We start from the raw sequence: 13,921 nt of genomic DNA, 5'->3' as shown, positions 1-13,921 counted from the left end.
CAAGAATAGTTATCAGAATATATATTTAATGATGGAAATATTGCGAAATACATGCATGCATATAGCAGCTATTGCATGCCTGACATCAAACACCACTGATATTGCTTTTAGATAAATCAAATTACCTAGGCAGTAAAGACAGGACAAGCACATGTACTTGAATTATTGCTATCAATTGAAGTTCATTAACAACGTGTACATGTCCTTGACCTGGACAAATTAGAATGAAAATCTGCTAGCTTAAGTCATATTTTGTCATATCTCTACATTACCTTAACAGTGGGGGGGGAGAGGGGGAAAGCATCTGATCTTCAGAAACATACATCAGCTTTTTTCCCAGTTTCACAACTTGCAGATATCAAATGTAATATCTTCTTTTTATTACTTTATGTTCATTACTAAAATATAAGCGTATCAGAACACAGAAGATGGACAGCTGCAAACAGATGAATTACTGCAGCTTAATGATTTATCACTACCCAAATTAACTATAATAGTTAAGTATACGCTCCTAGCCTTCTGCAACTGAGATAAATGATATGAGCCTTAATGCCTATATATATTTGTCAATGTCAGTTATCAATAATTTTCCTCATTCCAGTTTATTACTGCAATCATTGCAAAAGAAAATAGAGGACTACCAGAAATTTTAAGAAATATAAACAGAGCATAAAAGCAGCACTAGGCTTTTTTCAGTCAGAGTACTATTTTACCTGAGTAGAAGTTGGAGATTTTCCATGGCACAGCCCTAACAAGCTTCCCATTTTCAGTTCTGCTTCCTTGACAGTATAATCCTCTGGCACTTTGGGGAGGAGAAAATATGGAGAACATCATAAAAAAGCTACTTCCTGAAAACAAAACCTCCATTCTATTAGGCTGCTCTTTAGAGTAATAAAAGTAGTCAGTGGCATTCAGAGAAATGCATTTCCACAGTGTTTTCCTTACATCAGCAAGTCTACAAGTGTTGCTTTGCTCTAGTTGTAGAATAAAGGCTTATTCCCTGCCTCTTACCTATGGAGTTGGAGAATAATTTTGGTTGGAAAAGATGCCTGTAGGTTACCTGGTCCAAACCATTACTCAAAGCAAGACCAGCTCAAGTCAGCTGAGGCTGTTCCAGGCTTTTTCCAGTCAAGTTCTGAACATCTCCATGGAGGGAATTTCCATGTGGGCCACTCCATGGGACCACGTTATAGTGATTGACCACTCCTCCTGTGAATTCCCCCATATGCAGTTGGGATTTCCCTCGCTGCAACTCTCATCTGTTGACTCTGCTCCTTTCAGTGTGCACCTCAAATATCTGGTTCCATCTTCTCTATAGGTAATGGTCAGGCAGCTGAACATTAGATATTCCTGAGCTTTCTCTTCTCTCACTGATCAAACCCACCTTCCCTCCTACTTAGTGTGTTCCAGATCCCCAAAAACACAAGTGCTATCCTTTGGACTAGCCCAATCTATAAGGGTTTTTTGTTTGTTCATTTGTTTCCCCTTCATAATGGGGAGCCCCAAAGTAGACACTCTAACCCAGCTGTAACTCGACAAGTACTGAATGGAAGGGAATTAATATCTGTCTTTAGGCTCCGGACTGCGTTCTTACTAACACAGCATGTTAGTAAAGTAGTAAAAAAAAAAAAAAAAAAAAAAAAAAACCACCACACAGAAAGCACTTTTCAGCAAACACAAATCTGATGCACCCAGTTTCTCCCTGAAGGCACAGCAGTGCCAAAAAGTTGGGGAGGCTTCTCTGCTAAACACTGGCCACCAGGAGAACTGTTATATAGAGAAGGGTGGTGCCACTCATTCATCTAAATCAAAGACCAGGCTATGGCATTAGCAAGGTCTTTCACAAAAGCAGATATCCATACTCCTGAAGCAGAAATACTAACTTTTGAAGAGAAAGGCACACATTGGTCTGGGTGCTTCATGTGCAGGAGACAAGATCCCTTCTCACCATGAACAGGAATGTAACGGTCCAGAGCTTTAGGATTTCACTGTCACCATATAATTCAAGTCTACTGTTCCCGCAGTACTAAAATCCAACCCTGTACATCAACATGCTTTAACAAATATCTTTAGCCCATTTTGCTTTAAAGAAAGAGAAATCAGAGATATGAAAGGAGGACTCTTTTTCCTGGAATATCTAAAAAGATGCCCCATTAATAATTAAAATATGATCCAAAATAGACAATTTACAGATTTTTCAGTTATAAAACAAGTATGGAGAACAGAACTTTCTATTAATTCCCAGAGTCAGTAAATAAATTCAAGCATGCTATTCACTCTTAGCCATTGGGGATGCAAGTGGGGAAAAAGCAAAAAGAGATGAATGTTAAGTTTAACTAGTGGCTTTGCATGGGTGCAGTTAGTAAACAGTAGTAAAACTGGAGGAAAAAAACCTCACATGACTACTTGAGTTAAGTAAGGGAATTAGAGCACATGTGTGTGTGTGTCTCCCAGGGCATGATGAAGAAAAGGTTAAAGTCTTCAAAGTTAATTTCTCATAGAGTGATACAAAAAAATAAATAAATAAATTTTACCTGGAGAGAGAAGCTTTCCATTTCCACTAACAGGTCTGAGACAGCTGTCATTTGCTGTAACAAGAGGAACAAGGGAAAGTAGCAGGGAAGAGTTAGATGCATTAACTACAATACAAGTCACAAGAAATTTGACTTAAAGGTTTAAAACAGATTACATATTTGAAATTAATGACAGCTGCGGGTTTATTTTAAAGGCTTCATTCTCAAAGTGTTACATAAGAAGCAAAGTTGGAAAGCGTTTTCTAGAAACCTGATGAACTGTCTTAATTTTGAAGCTTTTAAAAAAATTCTTTCCATGAAAAAATATTTTCTCTTTGAAGTCAGTCATTAGCCACAATTGATAAAACACTATAAAATTGGCCAAATGTCACCAGATGTGAAGGAATTAATACAAGCTTTAAAGAAAGAAAGCAGAATAACTCAAAAAGAATTAAGACAAAATTACTTCAGTTTACAGCGTAATATTACAATAAAATGAGGATTACTTCAGCTGATAAAACAGATTCTGAAGAACTAGTAGATAAAACCTAAAAAGCTTCATAAAAACACATATTTTAATCAGGGCTCCCAAACTTTAATTTTAAGCTAGAGAAAACATTCAGAATTAAATGAATTTTAAATCAGTCACACCCTGTCTTCCTCAACCAACAACTTCACAGCACTGAATTCTGTTTTGAATACTCTCATTAATCAGGAAGTCAGCTGACAATCAGGAAGTCAGTTGTAACAACATTATCATGTCTAAAAATAAAGCATCTGAACACTTACCTAGCTCCTCTTCCAGCTGAAGCTCCTGTATTGCTTTCATTTTTATATCTGACATCACCTAAAAGCAAGCAATATTAAAGTCTCTAATGAAAAATGCCAAGAACACAGCTGCTGTTCAAATTCCAACCAACCAAATTTCACTTGAATTTGTCTACTAATTATGTTCTTATTAATGCTAACAACTATACAGATATAAGCATTTCTTTAATATATCATATCACTATAGGATTGTTTAATACATCATATTAAATATGATACAACTTTTTTTTTTCTTAATGATATTTGAAGGAAAAGAAGCAATATTTAATTTGGGGATTTATCAGAAGATCAATATCTCACAACTACTCAACCTCAGGAGCAGTTCACATAACATGAAATTATTTAAAAAGTCAGAAAAGGTACCAGGAAAATCTCTTGGGAAATACTTATTCAGAAAATTAGGAAGGTGAGAATCAAATCTCAGGAAAAGGGAATTTTTGGTTTCTATATGAAGTAGGTAATCTGTTAAAACAACTTTAAACAGATTTAGTTGAGGAAAAATAAAATCACAATAAAACCAAAACAGAATAAACTAGTATGAACAAAGATGAACTACAGGAATTGTTACATACTATGACTTTGTAGAATATTTTGAAATTACAGTACAGTATTTTTTAAAAACAAGAAATACCACCTTCTTTTTATTTCAGATTTTGCTTACTGATAATCTCTACTGAAATACATTCACACGATGTCCAGAAGTGAAAAGTGTTTCAGACTAAAACACACTGATGTAGGCTGCCGTGTTTTATGTTACCAGCATTACATTCTTTTAATTGAGCAGTCAAAGTAATCCCCGTTTTAATTTCAGTCATAAAATCCTGTAATGTGTTCTGCTGACTGCCTACAGAAACTGTAACTTGGAGTTGCATGCTATCTTCTCAAAGAAGAACTTGCACCCTGAGGCTAAATCCAGTCCTTGAAAAAGCCAAAAGCAAAATTGCCCTTTTGCTTGTGTACAGACAAAATTATACTTTTAGTATTTAGCCAAATGCACTGGCCAAACAGTTTAGGGAAACACAAAACATGTGCTAGGTCTCTGAACAAGCAGATTTCTTACTGTTTCAATAGTGGCAGTAATTTTAACTTGTTTCTCTTCAGCATCCGTTCTGCAGAAGTTTTTAACTTGGAGCCAGCTGATGTCATATGTAAAAGCAGTTAAATTACCATTTGATATGTTCACCAAGCTGTAAGAAAAACCAGTGCAAAAACAGACATTAACCAATTTAATAAACACAGGAAAACTGTATGCACTACCAGGGCTAAGTTACTGAAGCTGTCATATAAGTCAGCCACATATAGGTGGTTAATAGTCACGCACGTAACAGAGTAACAGCTAGACACTCGGGAGAGAATCCAGGCCCCTTGGGACTAGTAACTAAGACAGCAACAACTATGTTTTGGTAACTGGTTTTCCACGTGACGAGCTTCTGAAGGCACTTTAGATTTTAAGTTACTTTCTGAGGTGGGATTTAAGGATTTTGGAAAAAAGTATTTAAAAAGCATACAAAGCCCTGACTAAAATTGAGACATTTTGTTTATCTGCAACCATACACAAACTCAAAAACAGTTCTTGCTGAAGAACCCATTGCTTCATTTATTTTTTTCATGACTATTTCAACTACGAAGGTCACATTTATGTAACAAACATATCCCCATGTCTCTACAAATGGGAGCTCAACTTCAATGCTACCCACTGAGAAGGGAAATGAGCCTAACCACCTGCTTAGTCTCCCTAGCAACTTGAGATTCAACTGGGAGATTTGACAGAGCTGCATGCTGTGATGCTGCTCAATTCTGTTGCTGTCTAGTCTCTTGAAGAGCCTCACAACTGTAATTCAAGTTACTCCAAAAACATGCAAGCCCACTGGCCACAAGTTGTCCTCACTAGATTTTTCCCATTACAGTGCAAGTCTTCAAGACTTCAAGAGCAAATAAACACGTAAGCACTTAATTCAAAAACTTAATTACTTACCTTGAGTGGAATGTTAATAACATCATATTTAGCTAAAAAATACGTCACTAGCATAATTTTATTTGACCAGACTTTGCCACAATTGCTTTTTTGCTTAATTACATTCATAATCAGAATGGTTACCTTTGGTCATGGCTGTCTAAAATTAGTATCGAGCATCCATCTGTGAGACCAACTCTTTTGACTGTCTCCTTCATATCTTCTTCAGGAAGCACTTCCCAGTTCTTGGCATCTTTACCAAATCCTGAACCGTTCTTTAAGATGATTCCTCCTGATGGCGCTAATGCTCTACGCAGAGCGCCCAGTTCTGTGCTGCATGGGATGATGTGCTGGGACTCTGTGAAGTGCTGGCCTTTCCCTCCTTCATTATACTCTGCTAAACGAAGGACGTTGACAATCACGGGTTCGTGATCCGGGCCGGTCAACACCTTTGTACCGCCAACCTGTAGCAAAGAACGTCGAGATTTATGCAGTGCTGATCAGTCACATACAGCTGTGTGTGAGAAAAGACAGCATTGAAATAAATGACAAGATTAAGATTACTGAGACAGAGACACGGTCTCTCTGAAATTTGACCTGGGCAAAGAATATAGTTTCTTGTTGAAGACAATTTGACCATGAAGGCAGCTGAAGTAGTCAAGACCATATCAAAAGTAAAACAAAGACAAGAAATAACTCTGTTACTGGATGCATTTTTCTTTTTCATATATTGCAGGAAAAGAAAAATATATACAACAAAAAGCTTTTTAAAGCAGTATTCTGCCCAACTACAGAGACTGAGGGCAATCTTCTGCAGCTGCAACATAACCACTAAGGCAGGTAGCTGAAGGTTAAACAGAAGCCTTGATATTAGAAGGAAGATGCAACAGTCTAAAAAGGGAGCACAGTATTTCAAGGAGACCATATATAAAAAGTCAGTGACAAATCTAGTTTTATGTGTGGAACAATTTACTACAGAACATAAGTTTTTGTTATTGCATTTCTATCACCTGTTCTCCTTCCAGGGGCATGAGATGTTTTGAAAAAAAATCTATCTCAATGAAACTGGCACCATATATCTATCGATCTGACCACACCACCACTTCCACATGGTATCATCCTATCTGTAATTTTATCAAGCAGCACACTGCACAGCACACACAAGACAGAGTGACAACATGCAAAAAGTACTCTAGAGACTGCTGAAGTTAGTATGTCAGTAGCACATCTCGAGAACAGATAACATTTCCCCCAAAAATGTGTCTGGTGAAGAGAGGATATTTGGTTCTGTTACCTCTTTCCCATTCCACACAAAGATGTCTGCTCCATCATCCAGTCCAATGCTCTCCAGGGTCAGTTCGTTTCCTAAAAAGAACAAATAATGAAGTTCTTCTCCCTCCAAAGTAAATAAGGAGGGTCAGAGTTAGTGAACTATAATACACTGGCACATTCTATTCTGGCTCCAAGTCCGTTAGTACAAACGTTGCCATGTCATCAGCATTCACAGAGGCTAAAGTTAGGGTTTACTCACAGAGCAAGACCAAAAAAAAGACAATTATGCCTTTAGCTGTCACCCTGGGTAAAGAGGCCCAGGGCATAGGACCACCTATTCAATTTCCCTAGCAAATGGAGGCCAAATATACCACTAGAAAAACCTGTTCGGTCAAAATTATCTAGATAACAGATAAACAGTGCTATCAGTATACTTAAAATTAAAATATTTAACAAACATACCATACTTTACAAGTCTACTTTTTGAAATATTAATGCCTACACTGATGTTTCTTTCACCTTCCTATAAGTCAGTTTTTTTTTTTTATCTTTTTTTATGTCAGTGTCATGAGTTATGTTCTGTTAGAATCCCAATTTGCTGAAATAGCCTAGACTGATTATAAAACTTAAAAGCTGCAGATAAAATTTAAGACTGTCAGCACCCAGAAGTGATGCTGACAACCATGAGTTCTGACTTTTAAAATATTAATTTTCATGCTAAAATTAATGTTGCTGTTATGCAAGTGTTTTCCTCTACGAATTCCTAATCAGGCCAGAACAGGACAAAAGCTATGCTTTTCTTTAACATCACCCCAGCTGCTCTTTATTATCTCTGTTCCCAATTAAGTAAACACTATGACAGCACACTTCTATAGCCATATCAAGTTCCAAATAAAAAGAAACAGACATCTTTTGTCAGCTTTCCATACTTTCCATTATTCTTACTGCATTTGAAACCAAAGACTATGTTAAAAATTTTAAAGATTCATTTCACTAGTAAAAGAGTGCCATAAATAGCTTAATGACATTGGACTTGCAAGGAAGCTTATTGAGGACCACAGACTGCTCAGTAACACCCTCCAAAATGCTTATATAGAAACATCCTCCATGTCTGTAATGTATACAGCACATAAATAGCATAGTCTCACCCTCAAGTGAGTGGTAAAGATGTAGTCCTGCTGGTAAAGGCTTAGCGATACTGAGAATCATGTCTCCTTCCCAGAATTCCAGCACCTAATTGGCAAGAATAGAAATAAAGTAAGAAATACGACACCAGCAAACAGTAACACATACTACTCAATTACAGCTTTACTGAAAGTTGTTACAGCCTAAAATATTTACATGTCACTATTTACTTCAACAAGGCTAGCATTTTGGGAGACATTAAATGAGCACTTAATTATCTAGAACTGAAGTGTTTTGAATAACATTTCCAGAGGACATTAACCAAAGGTTGTAAGGTATACAAAAAGCAAACAAAGTTTCCAAAAAACAGGTAAATTTTTGGTTCAGATGCCTATGAAAAAGCATTTCACAAATTCTGCATCTGTACTTAAACCAAAGGCCATCACTCCTTTTCTTTGTGACTTTCTTGTAGTTTACTAGAGAATAAATACAAGATACGACATTGAGTACTCGAACTATACGATTTTATTTATTTATTTAAAAAAAAAAAAACTTTTACACTAACTCCAAGAATTTCTGGTTGAAATCAGCGAGCTCCTTGAAAGGACAAAAGCAAATCTGTCAGACTCAAACGTTAATAAGTTGAGAACTTTGCAGAGTGGCAACCTTTGCCCAAGTACATGCATCCCAAATATAACTTGCTTAACACCAGCTTTAAAGTCTACAGAATTATAGCTTCAATTGTTTGTGGCTTCTTTCATCTTTCAAGAGCCAGCCTCAAGGTGGAGTTTCCCTCTGTGCAAATTCACATAAGTTGTCAGCCTCCTTAAGTTTCATTTCTGGTTCAACATTTTTCACTGAGATTAAAAATTGTGGCATAAGCATATTTATTAACGCTTTCACTTAAGCTGCAAAAGTGAAGTGTGCATATAACACTTCATACAGTAAATACCTGGAATACTGATTGTCGAAGCTCTCCTAGAGTTTTTCTTCTATCAATAGTCAGATCCACGATACTCTCTTTCCAAGTAAGTGAAGGATGCAAAGCCCCATTTTGAAATTTGTAACAAGAGCTCAAATGGAGATGTAAGTCAATGCCATGGTTGGCTGAGTCCCATTCAGCCCTTGAAAGAACAACACAATAATAAGCTGGTGTACTTAAGAGTGACAAACTGCTAACCTTTTTCAGGGAAGCTTCTGTGCAGCCATCCTAGAACTGATATCCCGTGATACTAATCTCATAGTAAAATTCACTGTCACATCCCTTCCTCCCTCAGTGGATATTCAAAGAAGCACTCAAAGATGTCAGTTATTTATAAAATTTACCGCATAGCACTAGCTAAGACAACCTTCATACACACACAACACGTATCCTTAAGCGCTTGCTTCTACAATATCTTTCTAAACAGGGCAATATAGTTCATCTTTGGAGTTTGTGGGATTTTTTTTCAGGCTATGTGCCAGGTCACTATTCCATAGAATGAAGGGACAATGTACACACAGAAGAAACTACATGGAAAGTGAGTCAGGAAAGAAATAGCCAGGCATTCTTTCTTTATACCTGCATCCAGTCTTATTTGCAAGACACTAAGCGTAACAGCATCAACAGAATAAAGGAGCAAAATTTGCACAGTAAACAGGTAGCACAGAAGATACCTATTTCTTTCATGTGTCTACCTTCTACATCTTAACTGGGAAACCTGCTCACCATGTCTGCATGGCTCTCATCACAAGAAAAGTTTCATACAGAGGAAAGAGCTAATGGGTATCTGGCAAAGGAGATGATTTACCTGTTGTTTCACAGCAGGTCAAATCCTTCCCCCTTCTGAACTCCCTCTATAAAGATTATTAAGATAACATTCTCCTTCCAGAACTGCACTCATTTTCATATTGGTACAAATTTGAAGTTGTAAGCAGGTTTGCTCATTTTTGGAAAATATGAGTCAAAGGTCCAGCAAGACAGTGTCTTGACATATAAATCTCTACAGCTGTGACACTGAGCTACTCATTTTAGTATCTGAACACTACACCTACTGAATGACTTTCTTCTATCTGAAATCTCTTTAAAGAACTGTAGATTAGTAAATGTTCAAGCTGTTAGCACAGCTAAATTAACATACCTCTTTTTTTGCAGCTCAGTATTAGCAGCAGTCATTTCATTCAAAAGGTGTTCAGGAATTCGGTACCTTGGATTTCCACGAGCTGCAGCAAGTAATATAGGTTAGTCTGAGCTGCATAAAACATGCTTTGGCAAAGAAGTGATCAAGATGACACATTCCAGTATGGTTATTTTGAAATTTTGTTTATGGAGATTCTGAGCAATAACATTACATCTTTTTGCAATACAGAGGATAAATTGCAAGATGATACAAAAACAAGTTCTTTAACCTCCTTTCATGATTCCATCAGCTTTTTCTTAAGGGAAAAGGAAACAGGAATGTTATCAGCAACAATTTTGATGTGCTAGCATTTGATAAGAGTATTGGAAAGACAGTCTGTGTCACCTATAGCCAGTTAACTGTGTGCTGCCTCTGTAGAGGTAGCCTTTTAATCTCTGGCTAAACCTTTTACCCTTTCTAGTCAACCCTTTTTTCACTGATGAAAAGACAGACAACTATCTTCCATACAAGGACACAAATGCCCAACTCGCTACATCCTCCAAAACAAGTGTCAATAAAGAAAAAAAATATAAAGATGAATATTTTGTACCTTCTGGCGGTCTTTTCAATTGAGATTTCCGATAAAACAGCATGTAGGCACTCTCTTTACCCTGAAATTGTTTCTCAATATCTTTCTCCTTAATTGGCTGGACTTTTGAATCATTCAGATCAAACCAGTGGCAACCAGCAGAAGTGTCCCTTCGCACTGTAGATGCTTTTTCTAAACTCCATTGGATGTTATTCTTCTGAGGAGGGCTTTGCAAATCTTGTCCTTGAGAATCTGACTTAAATGGAAGCTTATGATACTTCTCCTTAAGACCAACCTTATTTTCATCAGGACTGAATTGAAATATCTGGGGATGATTCTGCAAAAACTAAAAGGAAAGCAAGGACAAGGTGAAGAAACAGCTTTCTAGGACTGAAAACTATCCAGCATTAAACACAGCAGATTGCATCAGCTGCCTCACCAGATTTGTCCTCAAATTTATAACAAACCCCAGCCCTTCCAACATCTGTGTCTTTGGAAAACTTGCTTTTTATGATGCTTCCTTTTATATTTCCTCAATTTTACACAGAAAAAAACAACAACAAAAAAACTAACTCCTTCCTCCACCAACTTCTCTGCATGATATTTTTCAGTTTCAAGTTTTCCTTTGTGCATAACTGAAAACTAACATGCAAGAAACTGTTAATTTACTGGTTTTGGCCTACATGCATTACTAAGAAATCAGGCTACATTAAGGATATTGGCTCACTTGAAATACTGATTCCTTTTAAATACCTCTTAGAAGTGCACACTTTCTGATTCCTGAAAGGAAACCTAGGAAAGAAATGTTCTAAAGACAATAAAAAGCTTCTACTTTATTAGACACACAGGAGAGAACCAACCCCAACTAGCTTGGCCCTCCAATCCTCTGCTACCCCTCTCAACATTTAGCAAACAGGGATCTCAGGTTAACATCTGGTCTGCTGAGTTGTACCCCAAAAATACCTGGTCAGCTACATTAACACTACACATTGTTGCATCTGAAGAACTTAAAATCCTTTCAGCTTATCCACTCTGATCTCTACCTCTATTTTAGCAGCACAGACACTTCAAGCAGCACTGGTGCCCAACGAAACCCTGAATTCCAGTTTTAACCATAATCAAAAACTCATTTGATACAAACAACAAAAAAAACAGACAACCCAGCTGAATAGTCCTACTGCAATAAGTCAAACTCTGCACTGATCAATGTGCTTTTGATGCATCACAGAATGGCGGAGGCTGGAAGGAACCTTAGGAGATCATCTAGTCCAACTAGCACATAGCACAGGATCGTGCTAACATCCTTTTAACTAACTAGCATCCTTGTAATAAATTTAAGAGAAACAAACATGCAGGTACATTACCTTTCGAAACGCCCCGTGTTGTTTTCGGTATTTCTTGTTCCAGGATAACCCTTTTTTCTCCAATAATTTCTGCCCTAACTGATCGACAGGCATTTGTTTAGATTCTTCCTACAGAGACAGAGAAGTTAAAAACTAGGAAGATGAAAAGGATGGCTACAAATGTCAAGAGATCACCTGCAAATAACCCAACTCTGAAGAGCATAAATCATTCCTCTTTAGTAGGCCGATGTTACGTAACCTTTTGCAAAAGCTTAGCTAAGCTACTTAAAATTCAACTTACTCAAAAAATAGCCTTTTTTGATATGTGGCATTTTAAGTAGTAAAATCAACTTAAGATTTTTTACACTTCAAATAAGTTCAGAAGAGTTCTGTGCTCAACCTGCCCATTCCTACACACTTCAACCCCTTCTTTTGGGTTCACTAACATCAAAATCAAAGCAATGAACTCTTTACATACCATACCTCTGATAAAATCCCTTTCAACACTGCCAGTGGGTTTTCTACATCTTTATCATTTTCTTTATCTCTTAAAATTTTATCTTCAACCATATTATTTTCTTCCTGTATAAGAAAAAAAACAGTAGGATTCACCAATACTCTTGTTTCAAACACACCTAGCAGTTTTCTGATATAATCTGTGCTAACATTAGGTACAATTCACAAATGTGAAGAAATCCAAGCAGATGCTTCAGAGCAAGCTGTGTATATTTCATGCATGTGGTTCCTTACAGAGATGGCTTCTATACTACAGCTGTATGACAGAATATCCGCCCAACCTCTGTGCATGGCAGAAAGTTAGCTGTGGAAAGGCAGGATCTCCTTATAAGTTGCCTCTATCTCCTGCTACAGCCTGGATATTGTCATAAGAAAATACCTAGTATCAATTTCCTTTAGTGGAAAAGGCCTTTTTTTTTTGAACATATACAAACAGCTAACCTGTGTCCATCAAAATTAAGCTGTTAGCAAAGATATCATATTGAGAATGAGGAGAGTCCAACAATGTGAGCTAGTTTGGCAGTCTGACAAAATGGGCCACAAAATCTTAATGCTCTCCATTTTGAAAAATGAGGTCTATTAAGAAAAATAAACTTTTACGACTTACTTGCAATTGCCAATTCCCCAATTCATCCACATCTCTGATATAAACATGGTAGTGTCCTCCATAGCAGCCACCTTTGTGTATAATAACAGAGAAGAGCTCATACATATACTCTGAATCATCCAGTTCAGCCTTTAAAAAACAAGAGAAGGAGATTAGTATGAAAAAATATAAAGTCTGCAAGTCTTTCACACAAGGAGAGCTTTACACCAGCAGCATAGCTGCTGGTATTTCTCTGTGTGTGTTTACACATGCGGAGATTAAAGTACGAACACAGGCATAGACTAAAAGCAAAACGTGGATAAAGACGTTTTGGCTTTAAATAATAGGCTTACTAAGCAACTTTTTAAGCATGATTTTGATCAACACTAAAAATTCATGTATGTTTCAAAAAAGCCTAGATATTTATTAACATTATAACAGCCAGAAGAACCCAACATGTGGGTTCATAAGCTTATTTTTTTAAAATAGAGAAAACAAACAATGTATTTATTTACATAAACCCACTGGGAGAAGGCTTCCTCAAACACAAATATTGAGAAAATTACAAGTTTGCATTGGAAGATGTCAATAAGAAAAAATTCCCTTTTCAGTAACAGTGTGTCTATTAAGTATATTCCTTATTAACTTCAAGGATCAAAACCGGCATCAGGGAATAGTATAGTTCAGTTAATAATCGAATATATATATACATATAGAGACATGCATATACATATACATAGGAACAAAAAGATAAATGCCTAAAAAAGACACAATAGCCACAGGTATATACAATATACACAGCTAAAATGATACATGGTAATACCAGACATGGTTAATAAAAAATAAACTTCAATTTTCAGAGGATAAATCTTTCTTTCAAGCAGTTAAGTTTTAGGTCCTTATTGTCTCTCCACCTTGTATCGCTACAAGGTGCTTCCAACTTCGTTAAAAAGCAATCTTTTGGAAATGTTTTCGAAAAAACAGCACAGGAATTAAGGACAGAGGAGAACCCCAGATGTTTGTCCAATACCTTGTTTGGACACACTGCAAACTGAAAAATAGCTTGTCCTTGAGGCATCCTTCCTTGCCAAGTACA

The 13,921-nt window shown here is 36.7% G+C and overlaps 1 protein-coding gene across 1 annotated transcript in view; it reads right to left on the bottom strand.

Annotated features, from left to right (window-relative positions):
* Positions 1-13,921, bottom strand: part of USP40 (ubiquitin specific peptidase 40) — a 28,221-nt gene that overhangs the window by 8,126 nt on the left and 6,174 nt on the right. The window contains exons 7-19 of the mRNA XM_088526967.1: positions 12,840-12,975; positions 12,207-12,301; positions 11,745-11,852; positions 10,402-10,726; positions 9,813-9,894; positions 8,645-8,816; positions 7,716-7,800; positions 6,590-6,660; positions 5,440-5,759; positions 4,402-4,528; positions 3,303-3,360; positions 2,535-2,588; positions 714-802 (exon numbers count right to left, since the gene is read on the bottom strand). Of these exons, the coding sequence (XP_088383093.1) occupies positions 714-802; positions 2,535-2,588; positions 3,303-3,360; positions 4,402-4,528; positions 5,440-5,759; positions 6,590-6,660; positions 7,716-7,800; positions 8,645-8,816; positions 9,813-9,894; positions 10,402-10,726; positions 11,745-11,852; positions 12,207-12,301; positions 12,840-12,975 (1,722 nt within the window). The remainder of the gene's footprint in view (positions 1-713; positions 803-2,534; positions 2,589-3,302; positions 3,361-4,401; positions 4,529-5,439; positions 5,760-6,589; positions 6,661-7,715; positions 7,801-8,644; positions 8,817-9,812; positions 9,895-10,401; positions 10,727-11,744; positions 11,853-12,206; positions 12,302-12,839; positions 12,976-13,921) is intronic.

This window comes from Tinamus guttatus, unplaced genomic scaffold (assembly GCF_059628265.1).
Source record: "Tinamus guttatus ecotype Peru unplaced genomic scaffold, ASM5962826v1 Tinamus_guttatus_pri_ptg000260l, whole genome shotgun sequence".
Classification (NCBI taxonomy): Eukaryota; Metazoa; Chordata; class Aves; order Tinamiformes; family Tinamidae; genus Tinamus; species Tinamus guttatus.
The sequence above is the reverse complement of the archived record's forward strand: the minus strand, read 5'-3'. Positions and strand labels throughout refer to the sequence as shown.